Source organism: Atractosteus spatula, chromosome 26 (genome assembly GCF_055471065.1).
Source record: "Atractosteus spatula isolate fAtrSpa1 chromosome 26, fAtrSpa1.hap1, whole genome shotgun sequence".
Taxonomy (NCBI): Eukaryota; Metazoa; Chordata; class Actinopteri; order Semionotiformes; family Lepisosteidae; genus Atractosteus; species Atractosteus spatula.
Window position 1 is genome coordinate 9,740,274 of NC_142731.1, and position 18,678 is coordinate 9,758,951.

Sequence of the window (18,678 nt, forward strand, 5' to 3'; positions counted from 1 at the left end):
GCCGGAATTCATTTACAGCGGGAAGCTGGGACTTTTCCAGCCGCTCCTCCTCTCGACTCCCCTCATCACCTCGCGGCAGAAGAGAATTAACAGATGTTCTCACATGTTCGCACATGTCTGGTCTGGTTCACCCTTCGCTAAGGCGGGAAACGCGGGTTACGCACAGTATTATTAATAACCGGGGCTGTTACTATGAACCACGGACCTCGCAGTAGCAGTCGTGCCGATAATGTCAACCGTGGTCCGTGGTGTCGTGTAACACGCAGATCACACGGGCGGCCTTGGCGGTCGGGCACGGAGTAACTCGGAAGCCGGATGTTCCGGCTGGCGAGTGAGAACAGCGGAACCACGCGGTGGATCTCCGCGCGGCAGAGCGCCAGACCAGGCCCGGCTGCTGGAAATCCGACCCCGCCGCCGGCGGCCGCACACAGTCGCACACAGTAGCCGGTGTCCCGACCGCGATGAGCCAGGATCTATAATAAATTACACTGAGTCTGCAGCGAAGATCACTTACACTTCTTCAACCCTTAAATAATAATAACAATAATAATAACAATAACAATAATAATTATAATTATATAATGACACCTAAAGAAGGCTCCACGGCCGAAACGTTGTGTTCTCTTTCTTCTTTTTTTCAGCATGGAATAAACCTATTACTTGTTCCTTTGCAGCCTACGCATGCTGACGCAGCTACCCAGCTGAACTAATTATAATTATAATTATTATAATTATTATTATTATTATTATTATTATAGAATAATAATTTTCTTCTTCTTCTATTATTATTATTATTAAATGAACAATTATTCAATTCAATTTATTTTTATATAGCGCCTTTCACAACAAGGCTGCCCCCAAGGCGCTTACCAAAGCAAGAGACCAAACATGTTTTGAAAAGACCAAAAACGCCTTAGTAAGGCGAAAACAAAAACTTCTAGGGGTCCCAGGTCAACTGGCTTCCCAACCCCTTTGGGCATGCTAACATCATACAATTAAAAAACGGAATAAATGAATAAAGATATTAATCCATCCATCATGTCTTCTGTATGTCAGTACTCCATGCAGATCTCTGTAGACCAGCAAAATCCTCCTAAACGATAGCTATATCCCTGAGGTCCCTCTTGGATCCATATTCAGGAACAATTAAGGAAAACTACTTGAAACGTTGTATAGTTATACAAGTATTTAGAGCTGTTTTATTTTCTAACCTTACTGGAAGCTCAGCCTTCTCCGGGCGAGATACTTCTCCGGCGCTGGACGATGAGGATCGGTCTCCGACGAAAAGCAGGACCCGAAATCCGGTTCAGGCGATGCTTCGCAACAAATGATCTTAAAGGACAAAAATAAAAAAACAACAAAACAAAACAAAAGTTTTAAATGTGAAATGCATGCATACATTTCCGCCTTCGAAAACTTGACGGCTTTAATTCTGTAACACAAACCCTTTCGCGTAGATAAAGCAAAATCACTAAATGAATCTGTTGAATAGTTTTATAATACTATAATATTCTAACTATTATAAGATCGTTTTATTCTCAAATATTTGAGGAGATGAAAAATGTAGAGGCATACGAGTACAAAAGTCAACACGGACGTAGTGAATTTTGGTCGCATCAGTAGTTATGATGAATTTTGGTCGTAGCTGTGCACACAATATTGAGAGAATAATTGCCGGCAGATATAGGCAACGCAGAAGAAGCGTTCTAAATTAAACATGACTAATTCATTGAAATTAAACTGTGCAAGCACATGATATTCGTATACATTAAATATTGAACGTATGTGGTTCTTGTGCACTGCATTTACTGCAGTACAGTGTAAGTGTCCATTAGCCGAACGCATGTAACGTCGACGACACAGTCCCTGCTTTCTGGCTGTCAGAACTATACGGAGGATAATCCAAAGGATTTTAACACAGACGTATATCATGACATATCTCAGGTTTTTGTTTTGTTTTGATTTTTTAAAGAATGTATAAATTAACTTATGACAGAGGTGTTTTTCGTTTTTAAATAAAACCTAACACGGGGTATTTAGATATATTTAAAGTATTTAAAGAGACATAATTTCACGTTCGTCATTTTCTCTGAATTAACAGCACACAGTCAAGCACATATGTCATCAAACGTCCTAATGCAGACTGTACGGGTCTTTTTTCCACAGGCCAGAAATCCTATGAAATTTAAATCGATGGACCAATTCTTGATATTCTACATGTTCTTTAAACCAGTTTTTTAAAGAGGTAAATCTGCACTGATAGAAACGAATTTATATAGATCTGTTACCATCTGTTATTATTTTGTCCAAGTTCGAATAATTAAATATCACTTTTATTTATCACGTGTTCCATTATCTTCACAACTAAAACAACGGTTAACAGTTAGCAGTTCTAGTGCTCATAAAATAACGAAGCGTTTCTGCACAGACAAGCGGTTGTTGATGTTAAAGAAGACGATAAGAAAAGTAACCAACTCTCAGAACATCAGGCTGGGTTGGAAGATAGTAGATTAATCTCAACCAGCAGTTTCTTGAAAAAATAGGATTGAAGTTCGTAAATAGTTTGATGTTTATTCACTAATTTTATTCATTATATTTGTAAGGGGTGACCGTGAACTGCGTTAATGTCAAATTAATATCAGTTTCCTAATGAGGTTGGTTTCTTTCGGAATGGAGAAGCTGAGCGTCTCTAGCGACCGTGAAAAGCCTTTTCTGAGTGTCAGGTGTCAGTTTAACACGACGCAACGAAGGATTTTCAGCAATCAGAGGAAATATCGTCTGGCCTTACTGAACATCGTGCCCGAACACCCCAACTAGCGGGTGGCCGCAAACACGAGTTCGGCATCTTAGCGTGCACGCTCGACCAATCGACAACCGACGCTCTTTCGTCAATAAAATGCCCGTGTTTGAAAATGCGCTCAATGCAAACGTCGAAAACCATCACGTTGGGCCGGCGCAATCTCCGAGACCTTGGACGAAAATAAACGAATCGCTGTGTGCTGCATACTGACCAACCCCACACTGTGCTCTTCTGAGGATCTCCCGGAACTTCACGGGGGAAAAAAAGAGAAACTGCACTGCGCTTAATTCAATCCTCATTAGTACCGCTGTTAACAAAGAAACAAGAACATTCGACGATGCTATCAGATATCGATCGTTATTAAACCCGCAGGAATACCGATTGGAAACTACGAAACGTGACGATATATAAGTTCGGCTGTAAACGGTCTCTGCACTGCGTGTATGTGGTGTCCCTTCTGCTGCGCCGTGTCTGTTACGTGTTACTGTCGCGACCCTGCAGGCTGACCACCCCGGGCCAGACAGGGCCAGACTACTAATTGTTTACAAGATGTCTCAAGTTCAACTGCAAAGTCAATCTAGTCACACACACAAAAAAAACTCCCCGCATTGCAGACAACAGCGGAGGCGAGGGTGGAGGGCCGGCGAGCGAGTGGGTGGTTGGGGTGGGGAGAGGGGGGTCGCTGGACGTGAACTTGAGAGACACTGCAGCGACATTCCTTGACCAAAAACGCGGTGCTTTTTTTTTCTTTTGTAAAAAAAAGGAAAGTACAGCCCGGAGAACCAGAAGCCTGGTTCAGCTCCTACCAAGAAGCAGCTTCACTGCTTAGAGGATGAGGCCCGAGGATTGCAATGCTTGCGAAACCCAATTTATTTTATTACTCGAAACACCCTTCTGAGAGTAATGGAAGTAATTAATAAAAGAAGCTTGACGGCTCTCTAATGAATGTTTTTTTAGCTTACTGTGCAACCAGATTTACCCGATGCCTGGCCCGGCTGCAGTGGCGTGTTCTCGTAACCGACTTGACCCCGATCTGTGAGAAATTCCTCAGTATCTGACTCGCCGCGATAAACACGCAGGAAACGGCGAGAAGCGACTTGCAGGCGCGGATCCACAGCAGATGAGCCCGCTCGCAGCCGAAAGAAAACAAAACCACACATTTATTCATTCGTATCAATTATACTTCTGCACTGTATAAAAGACGTAACGATACCATAACACAGAATGAACTGAATTGTGTAGTAGGAGTGAAAACCTGTGTCGAAAACAACAGTGTCTGCTGAAATAATGAGGAGTTTATTTAATTTTACCACAGATTCGCAGTGTTCACGAATGTATACACGAAGGTAGGCGGTTTACTTCCAATAAATATTTACTTCCTTAATCGAGGAATCAATATTGAAAATTGATTCACGAGAAAAGGAACCAATTCACCAATTAAACAGCCAATAGAAAAAAAAGCCTCAATAAGCGCTTTTCAGGGCAGTAGCAACCTGATACAGCAATAGTCAGATTCTGAACACAAGTATTTATACACAGAAATAATTATACGTGTAATACGTTTGGATAGTATTAGATACAGACTGAATTTAAAACACATTTGCGTCCGAAAGAGATCAAACAAATTACTGGACGCTAAATAATTCTTTTTGTTGCGTTCTTAAAAACCTGCCAGTGTCGTAACAGGGCACAGGCTTCGGTCATTGTTATTAACGCGCAGTCGAATCTCTCACAGTGACGAAAGTCGGAATTCAGTCCGGGATTTTCCTCTCCGATGAAGTGTTCGTGTTTGCTGCTGCTGCTGCTGCTGGTGGCGTCGCCGCAAACGTGTGCGGTTATTGCGGGGTGCAAAATGGGTGCAAAATTAGTGCCACGTAAAAAAAAACAAAAATTCAACGAAACAAAACGGCGAAGCAATTTTTCCCGTGCGTTCTCGTGCTTGAAAGCAAATTATCTTCAGAAAAATAACAACCCCTGTCAAACGGAGGAGAAAAAATCAATGCGCTCTTTGCAGGCGTCAGCACTAAATACATAAGGATACACAACCTTGAGAAGATACAGATACCAAAGTCAGCCACTGCTTTTTAAGCGAATTTGACAAAAGCAGGTTATGCACAAGAATCCCTCTTAATTAGTATCATTGAACGATGGTGTCAAGAATTGAATCTTTAGCTCGTCCCGGGCCGGATTATCATCACTGTTGTGACCATCAGTGTCCTTATTGCACAGGAGGAAAACGTCAGGCAGGACTAATTCGTGGTTAGTTAGGATATCCCCGTTCTTGCGGAATCATCGGTGAATATGTGTCTTGCTTAACGAAACCTGACATAGGGGAGCCCTCGCTGTAAGAAGGGTCAGGCGATAAAGGATGAGTTATACAGCCTCCCGTTTCTGGATCAATGAACGTGAGAAATATTGTTTGGAACTGGAACAGCGCGATTAGTCTAGGAAATGTACACTTCTCCCCCTTGCCGAGGCGAGGTACATTTTTAATTGGTCGTTAGACAACATTTGAAAGGACTTTGGCAGTTGGAAGCCAGGGGTTTTGGGGGGAAAGGAGGGGAAACTCGATTTTTAATCTTGGGGCGATATTGAAGCCCATCGGTTACCGCGCAACATTCTTGATCTATTTGTGGCGTTGGAGCCTACAGCCTGGATATTTAACAAAACGTTTTGTTTTTACTGGTATGCATCTTGACTTTATCTGAGTGTAACTCTGTGTGTCAAAAGGTCGTTAACGTCAAGAGTAAACAGGCAGGAGAGCAGACAGACAAGCGGGTTTGAATGCCTTTGTCAAGTTCAATGTTAACTGTCGGCGGCAGGCGGCTCGGACTTGACTGGTCACGTCCTGCAGCTCTGGGGTGAGGTGTGAGCGGCCCTCACCCACAGAGACCGATAAACACTCCCAGATCTGAAACCGATTTATCAACAGCATAGGCTGTTTTTTTATATATAAATTACAGTGACTTACTTAGCCTTGTGGCCATCGCTGTAAACAGGGGTAAAAAAAATTAAGGTGGTCTTGCGTTGAAGACGCATGACAAAAACAAATTAAAAACCACACACTCTTTTTTTTTGTGTCAGTATGCTCGGAGAAACATTAACAACATCTCACACATACGCACAAAAGCAGTAATTACCTCATATAGAAGGATATTTCACAGTACGTGTATATTACAAACAGCCAAGCATTATTTGTTAGACAAGTCATAATATAATAACAATAATATAATAATTCAGACAATTCATGACTGTATTCGCTTCTGATACTTGTATTTTGCAGGATTAATTGCTGTTTAATATATGGTAAGAATTCATTCTGGGCCCCGAGAACCTATTCGTCATTAGAAGGCATTAAATAATAATAATAATAATAATAATAATAATAATAACGTTAAAAAGCAAGAAGCGCACTGACACTAGGAGGCCTCACGGTACCAGGCTGTGAAGCCGAGACTTGTCTTGACACGTTCCTGTAGCCTGGTCACCGAAAGTAGCCGTTGCTAACTTCGGCAAAAATGTGACTGAACCAAAATAAACAACGAAAATACTATTTGCGGAGCCATAAAATGTATATTTACGAAACGTACTCTTCAAATAAAATCAATTGGCTTTCATCAGCATCCCGCTTGTAGACAGAGAGGGGTTAGTATTCTATAACGAGTGTACTACACCCCTCTGGGGAAAAACAAACAACAATAATAAAAACTTCAGAAAATGAAAGCGGCAAAAATCTTGCGTTCATTTATTTCGACTCCCAAGTTTCACATTTTCCAAGTTACGTTTGGAGACAAAATCCCGCGCTCTTTAAAAAGAGCGAAGACAATTTTATTGGGCTGACGCTTCCGTTTCACAGAGATCAGAAAGTTGCCAACTTTGAGACATATTGATTCAGATAGATACAGATAAATGTGTTATGCTGAAAGGATCCACCCCTGTACTTACAGAACGGACTCACGGGCATGTCTGTCCCCAGTCTATGGCTTCTGCTTAAGTCAGACGGCCTCTTCCAGTACATTTCCCTTCAGTGGCCGCCCTGTGAGCTTCAATGAGCCCAGAAGGGCGCCCTGTGACGCTATGTGTGCACTAAATCTCAAATGAACCTTATCGATTGCTGGTATTATTAATTGTAATTAATGCTGCTGCGATGGTTTTCCGAATTTTTCCTCCCTCTTTCCCCCCGTCTAAACCTCCTGGATATTTCAATAATGGAAAAGACCAGATGAGGACTCTTTCTGGTTGGCTAGGTGTTGCCATGTGATGGCTGGAACAGGCTGAAATCACGGTCACAATCGTCATAACATGGACCTCATCGGCTCAGTTACGTCAAATGCCAGAGTCTGTGAACAGTGATATTCGTTAGCCCTGCACAGAGCTAATATCCCCTAGAACAGTGCAACATCCAGAGCAGTAATTCACCTGGCTGAGAAAAGGCACTTTCTGGGAAACATAGCAGTGTTGTCTCGGAACTCCGAGTTCCACTTTCTTCACGATAGTTCAATGTGAAATGCGAAACACTGGTTTTATACTTTAAATACCCAGAACAGAAACCCCCCACTTGTGGCTTCCGCCTTACAGCCGAGGTGACGGATTCACACCTCCTGCTAACAGACTGTTTTAATTAAAACACGCCGGCTGGCAAACGGAATATTCACCTTCAACTGGAGGGGGGAAAAAAAGAGGTCAGAAGATTTAGGTCTAGTTCTGGTATAATATAGCTACTTGTACTTATAATTCAGAAAGACGACTCAAACTTAATGAGGCGTATTCCTTCTCTATTCCTGTCTCGGTTTGGACGTAGAATAAACAGAGGGAAGAGCCGCTTATCTCAGCCCAAATGCGAAGAAAGAGAAGGAGAACTTACAAAGATTAGGAGAGAGGAAAGGTGAAGCCAGTAGCCTGTGAATCGATGGCCTCCAAACACCTAAACTAATCCAGACGCGCCTGCAGTGCCTGGTTCTCAAGAAGCGCCCCAGCTCTGTTCACTGTCTGACAATTAAACTGCTCCAGCATCGACATATTCATAAATTCTCCACATGAAACGCGGTGGAACACATTACCGGCGGGACTGCCACCTTTCTAGTTTCGTCCACCCCCCAAGACTCAAATATCGCGCGTGTTTCACCCCAAAGCCACAAACCGACGAAGTTGAAAATACCCAAGTTCGCTCAAATACGCGGATTTGGAAACAAGTCTTATACGGATGGCTTTAGGTTTTCGTATACTACTTAGGGCTTAGGGACAGTCTGAGTCACCTCGACGCAATTATTTACAGTTCCTTTTGCTAATGCGGGGAAACTCACTCTTTAGGAGACCGAAAGTTTCGAAGAAGGCCGTCCGGCTGCCTGCTCAAAACCCGTCACGGGGGCCAGCTGGAGGCGAGATGGTTTAATCAACACGCAGATTTTTTTTTAAAAAAAGTCAAATACACAAAAAACAAAATGCGAAAGCAAATGGAAAGCCGTGTATATGAGCGACGAGGAGGGGACAGGAGCGGGGCTGCAGGCCCGGCTTGGTTAGGCAGGTATTAGAGGGAGCCGAGGTCACTGCTTATCTGGCGGGCACGTGATGCTGAAGGTCAAGGTCGAGGGCTGATTTAGAGCCGCTGTCTGGGCTGATCTCTCGCCCCTCCGACATCAAACACTGCCCGAGCCTCGCTGAGCAGCCGCCGCTGGAGCGGGCTGTAAATATTGGGAGCGAGATGCCACTTCACACACACACAAAGAGCAGCACAGGGGAGCGGAAGGAACGCAATTTTACGTCCACATTTAACTCAATCGCGCACTATAATCCCCACTTTCACCGAGCAGGTATCGCGCTGTCATCGCACCCGTAGGCGCCTGTTTACAGCAATAGGATTTGTCCACCCGAACGCGGTTATTTTACAGATCGGGTTTTATTGTTCAAGGAATGGCGACCGACACCGAGAACAGCGCTGGATGAGTAAATACGCCCCTAACAATCAGAAAAAAAAAACCATGATCGCTTTTGACTTTCATAATTTAAAAAAAAAAAAAACGATTTTAAAAAACAGATTCTTCCTGAACTAATATTCTAAAAACGCTACAGCAAAAAAAAGCTCATTCGGCTTTTGAAGTGTGTGAACTGAGCACCGGGGATGTGATAAAATCGTATTGAAAGCGGTTCTCAAGATGAGATTTAGTTCACTCGCACGAAATTAAAACGCAGACGAGAGTCGATCTTTGAGGAAAGCTAAAATCGCTTTTTCGTCTGGAATGCGGTTTAATCTGCGAGTCTTAAAATCAGTCAGGACACGTAGCGCGTTAAGTACGCCAAATCGGACAAAGTAACGACAACAAACGAATTCTGTCTTTTCACCCCGAGAAGGTGGTTCTGCACCAATGACCCCTTACCACTGTTTTATCAGGAACATGCGAGTATCTATAAAAATATGTAATATATGCATCACATATACGAGTATATCTCATCTGCAACCGCATGGATGCAGGCCTATGTAAGACAATATTTAAAAGTACGTTAAGAATTTAAAAAAAATTACCATTTAATTCCACATCTCAAACTGTAATCTCTCAAAATGCACCCATCATAAAAAATTCACGACACGATGGTAAGGCGTTGTTTTAGAAGTAATTCCTAAACATAAACCTCTACAAGCCTAATGGTATGTCGTTATTCCCTTTAACAATTCAGCCGGTTCGGTTTTGAAGAGTAACCCGTTCAGGTTCATCAAAAAGCTCCTTCTAAATGACCACACATTCAACGTGACAATAATATTTTTTTTAAAAAAAGGTGTATTTTATTAAACTCGCGGACATGGGCCTTTTATTAGCATTTTAATTTCGCATATTGTTTTACAAGTGCTAAGCAGTATATCTGGGAATAGGATTCGGTGCATAATATGTTCGGTTATACTACAGCAATAATACAGGCACAACTAATCCGCTAGACGGGCATAATACATATGAAAGTACGAGTAGTATTTTATAGCAGGCATGGTTAAATGTTTGTATTTACAGTCCTTTTAGCTCTGTTAAGTCCGTGTGATTCACCATACAGAAATCCTCAGATCGTTGTAACAGAGGCACCTTCGCTTAAACCATTTCATTTCAACTGGCAATAAAAAAACAGTGAACTGAGTTCTCTGTCGAATCACATCTTCCCCCTCTCTGTCTCGCGCGAGGATTATTATCATTATTTATTTATTTTTAATCAAGAGCGATTAAAGTCCAAAGTCCCAGGCGCAACCCTGAAGCGCGAGATTGATAATTAAGGGGTGCTGGATTTGACTTTCGCCACGAATTTCTTCTCTTTGACCCTCCTGTTTTGAAACCAGATGGTTATCTGCCTTTCCGACAGGTTGGTTGCCGCCGAAATCTTCCTCCTCTTGTCTTTGGTGATGAATTTGTTGGCGGCGTATTCCTTTTCCAGCTCCTTGAGCTGCACCTTGGTGTAGGGTATCCTCTTCTTTCGGCCCCGGCGGAAGGAGCTGCCGTCCTGCTGGTGAGCCACCACGTCTGCAGAATGAAAGAGGGGAAAAAAAACAGTGACTACCGCGAGACAACCGCGGCCTTTCTGGCTCTGCTAACCCGACTTAGTCCCGGTAACGACACCTCACTGGAAACCCGTTTCGCTGCAAGGTCCCGGAACAAGCTTTTCCTATAAAACGCTAACCATGCGAACGCGCGAGTGAGAGAATAGAAAATTGCAACAAAAAAAAAAATCAGGACACGGTCTTAAGTCTCTTCTTTGATTAGGAAGCGATTGTTGTCTTTCGGGTCGGTGTCAATTCAACAGCGCAGGGGAAAAAATCCAATTTAAAATTACTCAACAAGCAATCAAAAAAAAAAGCCTTCGAGTGTCATTAATAACGCATGCACCTACACGTCACAAATAATTTGCACCCCCCCCCCCCCCAAAAAAAAAGAAATGAATGCACGGTTTACTAAACCGGTGTTGCAACACGCGTATTGTGAGCAAGGCTCCCCCGGTGTGCGCGCAGCCTGTGCCGGTCCGCCCTCTTACCTGCGAGCGCGGATTTCCACAAGTGCCCCGCTTGGCTCTGGTCCTTGGAGCAGTACACTTGGCTTCCCCAGCCGTTCGGCAGAGCCCACGGCTGATAGCTGTCCACGGGCAGCAGGGTCTCGTGGCGGGTCTCCCCCGGCCCGCTGATCGTCTGCACCACAGAAACGTCCAGGTAGCTCGCCATGGGCTGGTAGGGGCTGGCATAGCCGTGGTAAAAAGCGAACTCCTTCGCCCGGCTGGGGTACTCCTCCGAGGGCACTGGGGTGTCCATGTACTTCTCCGCGGAGTAGCTGGAGAGGGCGCCGGGCTGGGTGCAGGACTTGAGCGAGCCTCTCCCCATTCGGCAGGAGTAGTAGCCGTTGCCGAAATACCCGTAGGGCAGAGGGGGCGCCGTGGAGGTACCCTGTGGCACAGCCGGGCACGGAGCGCACTGCTTGCCGGGCTCGCCGGAACCCGACCCGCTCACGTCCACTGCGGAGTAGCCGGAGCCGTGCACAAGGGTGGACGGGTGACCTCCGAGAGCGGAGTGAGCCATCAGATTCCTGCACTGGTTGGCCGCGAAGTTGCCTGCGCCCACCAAGCCTTCCATGTTCTTGTTGAGCTCATCCAAGTTATTTTCGTACACAAACATTACCGTGTCCACCCAGCGCGGATTAAGGACCAGGGAGGTGGTCATATCACGATCACCATTCGGGCTAAGGATTCTGTTTTAAAAGACGGGGGTCCGGAACGTGAGTCTCTGTTACATCCAAGGAGATGAGTTGACGCAACGGAGCGGGGTTCGGAATAGCAGGGCTCCATTGGGCGGCCGGCGGTCACGTGATATGCAAAACAGCAGGCCGCAGGAATCGGTCAGAAAATGGAACTTTATTGCTTTGCAGAAGCTGCGTGAGGCTTGTATAAAAATGCCTTTATACATCTGAATTCTTTTATGTGAAACCAAATTGCATGTTATTTGCATATGATCCAAAAAACAAAGTTCTTGAAGTTAATGATATGTTTATAAAAAACGAAATGAAAAAAAATTAAGGGCTGATTTAAAACAGGCAAATGCGGTTGAAAGCAAAATAACTCTAAAATTGCATTTATTACCCAAAAATAAAGCATGTGGCATATGTGAAGTCGAATAGTACCTTAGCATAGCTTTTTTTTTTCTCTCTCAGTTTTACTTCTCGTCTGTAGGGTTTACTTTTACAGATTTAGCCTATTTAAACATCTGTTCCCATATTTATTATATGTTGTTTTTCCTTCACGGTCTGGAGAGGAAATAAACTGTAACGTTTCGGCGCTTAACAGAGTTCCCACGGCACCGCCTCGTTCTACAAAAAAAAAATCATTAAAATGCTAATGGAAAAGGAGAATTGATATTGCGGCGTTAATTAAAAACGCTGTAAATGTTCCTAATGAGTATTGCGTGCAGCACATGCACACGTATGAAATAATACTAAATATAAATTCATACTTATTCATTAAAATAATCGTCTGCACCGTGACATTCCAGCTAACACTCAAAAACAGACATTGCTGTCCAGTGTCTCGCTTATTTTTTTGTGTGGTGGGTTCGAACCACGTGCATGTTGTGAGGAAAACCCGGAAAATTGGGGTAAAGGAGAGCTTATTTTCTATCAAACCATTTCTTTGCCATAGCAAAGACAGCAGTATTCAAATAATTAAATCAGAAAATTACAGCATGAATTCCAAAGGGTGCCTGAACTATTTTTTAAAATGAGTGCGCGCAAAAGCGTTTCCGACGTTTTGCGCAGAATTGCCGGAATAAACTCCTACAGTGCAAGTAATTTGCATACCGCTCACAGTCGTCAGATGTTAAAGTAATACATATCCATTAATTTCGCGGTTTTATTTTCAAGCTCTCTTGGATAACAATAGAAATATTGTAATATGCCCGACGCAATGGCACGAATCGTTACCACAAGAACGGCCATATGAAAACATCCAGAGGAATTATTTTTCCTTTCCTAGACGTCTTTTAAGAAACGTAACGTTTCGACCAGTTGTAGTCTGAAGACCTCCTGCCCGAAGGCCAAAAACATTTCAAGTCTGCGTCGCTTTTTTTTTCGAGCTAACATTCGTTAACCGATGTGTTCTTTTTCTCTGTATGTTTCAGCCAGAATGTGGTAAAATAGCAATATTCCTGAACTGGGAATTCATTTGAAACGTAGTACTAAAGACGAGGAAATCGCTTTAATTTAGGATACGGCTTGGCATTACAATTAGTACTGCTGACTATCATGGCCTCGGCTGTTTTAGAATACTAATGAGGCGCGAACCTATATTCTGAAAATTAATCTTCCGAAAAAAATGAGTGAAGGCGTGGGGAATGCTAATTTAAATAAAAAACGACCGGATGAGATCCCTCGATTAATTAACTACTAAGTACCGTTTTTATGTTCTCAAATACAGGAATGACAGCACCGTATCTATGTGTCAAGATGACGCATTGAGGAAGGCACGAAAATGTATATAATTTATATTACATTTTAAAGTTGTTGGTCCCAGCGGTTGTCCCTGAGGAGTAGAGCCTCATCCCTAAAACCTGTCTCTTTTTTTCCTTAAAGGAAAGGTGAAGAGACGAGCCCACACCGAGGTAATGGTTACAATCGCGCAGGTTAGAATAAACTACCGGCATTTGACAGAACGCGCTTGCTGTGACCACTGCTATATAATTTATACGCAGACCTAAATCATAGAACCAATACAGAATAATTTGAGTTACATATTTAAACAAAAAACGCCACGAATTACGATTCCTCTCGTTTGTAATGATTCGGTGCTTAATATCCGCGCAATCCATTGATCCACTGATTAACAAATAATAGGGAAAATGCCTAATAAAAAAACCTAAATGCGAGGTTAGGTTCCACATAAACTTAATAACACATAGGATGGTAACCACCTGAGCCATTAATAAGAATTGGAAGGGACGTGAACAGTATTTGGCTCTTTCGAGAGGAGCGAGTTCAGAGAGAGAGAATATGTTCACATTTCAAAGAGTTTCATTTGAGACAGCAGGGATGTCCGTTGGTTAAAATGCAACTTAATGTCTCTCGCAAAGGCGGGTGTGTTGTTGTTGTTGTTGTTGTTGTTTTTTGTGCAAGAAGAATATTTCTCCCGCTCCGAGAATCAAGGTACTTTTCGAAGGGGGGGGATATTAATTTCAGAATTGTCGGCCCGAAACGTGAAAACAAAACAGCCCGTTCACAGACACCTCTCTCGCGTCTGGCCTCTGTGTTTCCGACACGACGCGGAGACATGGCCGCCCCCAAACACCCACCCACACGCACACACTCCCTCGGCGAGCTTCTTTACATACGGGTCAGACACGGCCCTCAAGGTCAAGGCCAAGTTGAAAGTTAAGAGTCTAGCCGCCCTGAAGGTGCCATTCAGAGCAGCGCCGCGGACCAGACGCGCTCAAGTTCAAGGCTGAGACTCCGATCTTACAACCCCGACAGCCAGCCCGCCCCGGCCCAAACCCCCCACCCCAACGAAATCATGACCCAAAACTCCTTTATCAAATATGTTTAATGACCTACAGCATATACAGTAGATGGGAGATAAGTGCGTGTACTGGAGAGAGGGAAGGCGGAGAGACAGGCAAGAGGAGTGGCTGGAGAATTATTTATAAAAAAAACAATGTAAAATAATATCTGTCCTATATTTAGAATATTGGGAAAAGCCCATGTACAGCACACATCACTGACGCGCCCGCTGGGATGCTTTTAAGACAAGGGGTTTAGTTCGGCCAGAATGCACTAGAATGACACCGATTAAAAAGCGAATTCACCAATGTTTCGTTTGCTTGTCTGTTTTATATTTCAAACGACAGGATCTCAGCAGCGTCCTTAATTTTTTTTTTTAAAGGCTCCGCGCCGTGTCCCGGGTGGCACGGGGGTGACCGCGGAGGGTCAGCCTTGCACATAACTACTGTACCCAGGAAATGCCTTAATATCCTTACTGTCAAACTTCCTGCCTACTTGTTGCTCGTATAATGACTTCACCGAACAAAGGGCTCTGTGCACTTCACGGCTGTCGGGGCACGAGAAAGTAAAATACCCTCGCAAAATGCGCCAAGATTTATACAAAAGCTTCTCTTGCCAAGAAGCCGGGTCAGGTATGTAGCTTTTTTATGTTGTTTTTATAGTAATGAATCGTGGTGTCACTGTACTCCTTGGCTGGAAAAATAATGCCAGATAAACGATGCACACGAAACGGTAATCCAGACATATCTGGGTGAAACCGATCATCGAGATGAAAGGCTCCGACACTGACACGCTGGACACCTTATTTAAAACCCAGTGCTCCTGGATTACACCAGTACCTCACACAAGCGAGTTTCCAGAATTCCAGGCTCTCGGTCCGCACGACAGTTACGACCACAAGAAAGGGCTTATTTCTCGAGAGACGTGATGACATTTTCTCCCCCGAATTCTACCGAGAAAAGCACAAACGTATCTCGTGCGAGACTCGGTAGTTTAATCCTGTAACACGTCAATAATTTTAATTAAATGTGAGAGTATTGGACGTAAACGTAGGAAAGAGAGCTTGTGGATAATGCGCACGGTACGTAGCTCAGCAGTCCCAAGAGTGTGTTTTCGAATATTCCTGGATATATTCCAACCTCTTTGCTATTTTTTTCTAGGAAAAAAAAACGTTTCCGTACTCGAGAGGCGCGTTGTAACATACTGGAAAAATTTCTGATTGGAGCACAAATACCGAGTCACTGTTCGCAAACAATTATTCGGGTCGTCCTTTATTTCTTCTGTGTTCGGATAGGAACGGTTTCAAACGCGTGGAGCTCCTAAGCGCAGAGTCTAATTAAAACTCGCCCTCATGTTTGTCCTGATGGAACCCAGACGGGTTCTCAGCTTCACACTTGAAGAAAGCTGAATAGGTCCAACTCTGTTGGGTTTTTTTTCTTCTACTTGTCGGACTGCATGATGAAGTGACACAAGCAACATAGAGGATCTTTGTTTTCAAAATGTATTATTCAACCTGCGTTTTATTCCTGGCATACACGGTTATCGCTGGTTAGTTTTTATAAATAAAAAATTACAGTGGTTTTGCGAAATGGAGAGAAAATCGGGGGTTTAAAATTGTGCCAGAACCGGGATTTGTGGTATTTCGAACCTCCAGGATTTAGAATATGTCATTACGTTTTGGATATAATCGATCTTTCTAAAATACCAAAACTAACGGCAGCAAATGTTCGACAGGTTGTTCGTGACTGAGCCACGTGTAAAAGAAATTAAATGTATATAGTTGAAGCCTTCTTGCACGTCTTAGCGTTTCTGAGGCGCTGGGCAGAAGGGCGTGAGACACGGTGACACGGTCCCAAACCTCAGAAGCGACTGTTTGGAAGGGAGAACGAGAGTCGACAACTAAAACGAGGTTAAAAAGGCAAAGTCGTTTTCCGTTCTCCACCTCAATGAACTAAAAACCCTACCAATGAAATCCGGAACTCTTAACCTCCCTGTTTCTGTCGCAAACAGACGAAAAAACTCAAATGGAATAAAACTACAAACATTCCGCCTCTTTATGCTGTCATCTTAGAGCTGAGAATTCTACCGATACAACAATGGCGATGTTGTAAAATCGACATTATTGCTACTATTGTTATCACTCGTAAACTTCATTTTAAACATTTTGTTTTGAAACTAACTTCATAACATTAGTATACTTCAATTTATGCACATGGTCTTTATAAAGGCCAGCTGAAGCGCCCTTCGTCCCCAAAATAAACACTTTTGTTCAACTTTGTATAGACAATTTATAGAAACAGAGCACAACAGGGTAATGTGCAAACTAATGGGGCAGAAGGACGTTAGTTAAGGAGGTATAATAATAATAATAATAATAATAATAATAATAATAATAATAATAATGGAAAGAATAGTCCTCTCTTCTATTACGTCGTGCTATTAGTCTGTGTTATGTCGTACGGGGAAACAGGCCTCAAAAGAATTTAACAGAAACTCAGGCCTTTCAGTGATTTCCAATCGCATCTGCTTGCTCAGCGATCATCTGTTATTATATCGACAATTACTGGGGGCTTAATTGCTGCTGCTGTAAGTAATAAATGTTGCTGGAGCGTGTTGTGAGCAAAAAAAAAAAAGAAACGGATTTGAGGGCATGTGAATAACAATGCAGACACATGTTAACAATTGTAATACATAGTTCAAAACTGCCCGTGTTAGGATTTCAGGCGCATACGGGCCTGCGTCTGATGATATTATTATTATTATTATTATTATTATTATTAATAATAATAATAATAAAAGTTCGATTTCGAATATTTTAAAATATATGCGCAAATGGGCTGAAATTTTCTATTGTTGGAGGCGTGAAACGAAAATCAGCGAAAATCCGAACCACGCCATTCTCCCCTATCCTATATGAAAGCCATTCGCTGTGCCTAACTGGCAAAGAAGCAGAGATGCGATTTCAATCGAACTTAAATAGAGTAACAGTGGGAGCCTCCTTTATAATTGGAGACAAATCGCTCTTCCCCGCACCTGGGACCCCAAGCTTGGCTGCAATCTGAGACACTATAGGTCATTCTGTACACTATATATAGCGCACAGCTACACCTCTCCCGGGAAACTGGACATCAGATCGAAAGACTTGATTTCCAAATAAATGTGTGTAGCGGCTTTTGACTTAAAATAGTGAAAACTTCTTCATTTCAAACGTCTTTTTGTTTCTTCTGGGCTCGCACGATTCGAGACCGCAGAACGGCGTTCTGTAACTGTACTCGACAAATCGAAATCAAGCGACGCTATTTAGAACACGCCAAAGGAGCGAAGTAAGAACAATTCAATCGTTCTTCAAAAGGTACGATTCCCCCTCGATTATCGCTTTGGTCATGACAGTCTCATCCGTTTTCTCCTCGGAACCTCACAACGCCGTAGGTGCGCCCGTCTGAAGAGGCGCTTTCGAACCCGGAGGAGCTCCGCAGGCCCGCAGTGTCTAGACCGGTGTGTGAGCGGGTCAGGACTTCAGCAACGAACTCCCGTTACAGAAGGGTTAATACGCAACCGAGTCCAGTAATGTTAAGAATTTTGATTTTGCAACTTTTATTTGGGAGCAAAAACAGCTCTTATAACAAATTCGGCGCGGCTAAACTTATTTCTTGATTAACGAAGACGAATATGATTCATTTCAACATTGCCAAGCGTGAGTCGTGTATTATACTTCAATATTACATCGAAAAAACTTTAGGAAGGTGGACCTCAACTATTTGTGTATTAGAGGAATTCGCTTCAGAATAATGTCATCTACAAAACAGCTCAAACATCCCTATTTGCTGGGTTCCACTTACAAAGACTAGCCCGGACCAGAAATGTATAGAAAAGGCGGCCATAATGCCACCGTCTGATTTTTAATTGATGAATGTAGATTGTAGTTTTAAATGACAAATCATAGATCTAAAATTTGCGGGCGCCCCTCGACCTAAAACGCGGAAGTACCTGTGCAGTGAGAAGGTTTGTTGTGTTTTACTGATGGAAACACAGTCTTAACCGAATTTCATTATTCAAATATATGTCACTAACTTCCTTCCTGTTTTCAGTGAGATGCGATCGCGGCTGTTTTGAAGGGTACCTCATTATTCATTATTTTAAACTGCTGAATGAGACCCTGAGATCATTTAACTACTAACTAGCAAAATACTGACTAGGTATTTGCAGCGCATTGGCTGATGGGGATCAAGATAGATGTTGGTAACAACTAGTCGGAGAATTTAATACAATTCCATATCATGGAATCTTAATTCAGGGCAGAATCAATACAGTAGATTTGTTTTGATACGACTGATAATCTTATAAACGCGCAAGCAAAATCACTCAATGATAGTGCGT

General features: G+C 43.0%; 1 protein-coding gene across 1 annotated transcript; it reads right to left on the bottom strand.

The window, feature by feature from the left end:
• Positions 1-10,048: 10,048 nt before the first annotated feature.
• On the bottom strand, positions 10,049-11,480 carry hoxb13a (homeobox B13a). Its single transcript, XM_088906325.1, has 2 exons — positions 10,805-11,480; positions 10,049-10,296 (listed from the first exon to the last, which is right to left on the bottom strand). Exons 1-2 carry the CDS (start codon positions 11,478-11,480, stop codon positions 10,049-10,051), a joined length of 924 nt encoding a protein of 307 aa, XP_088762451.1.
• Positions 11,481-18,678: the final 7,198 nt, after the last annotated feature.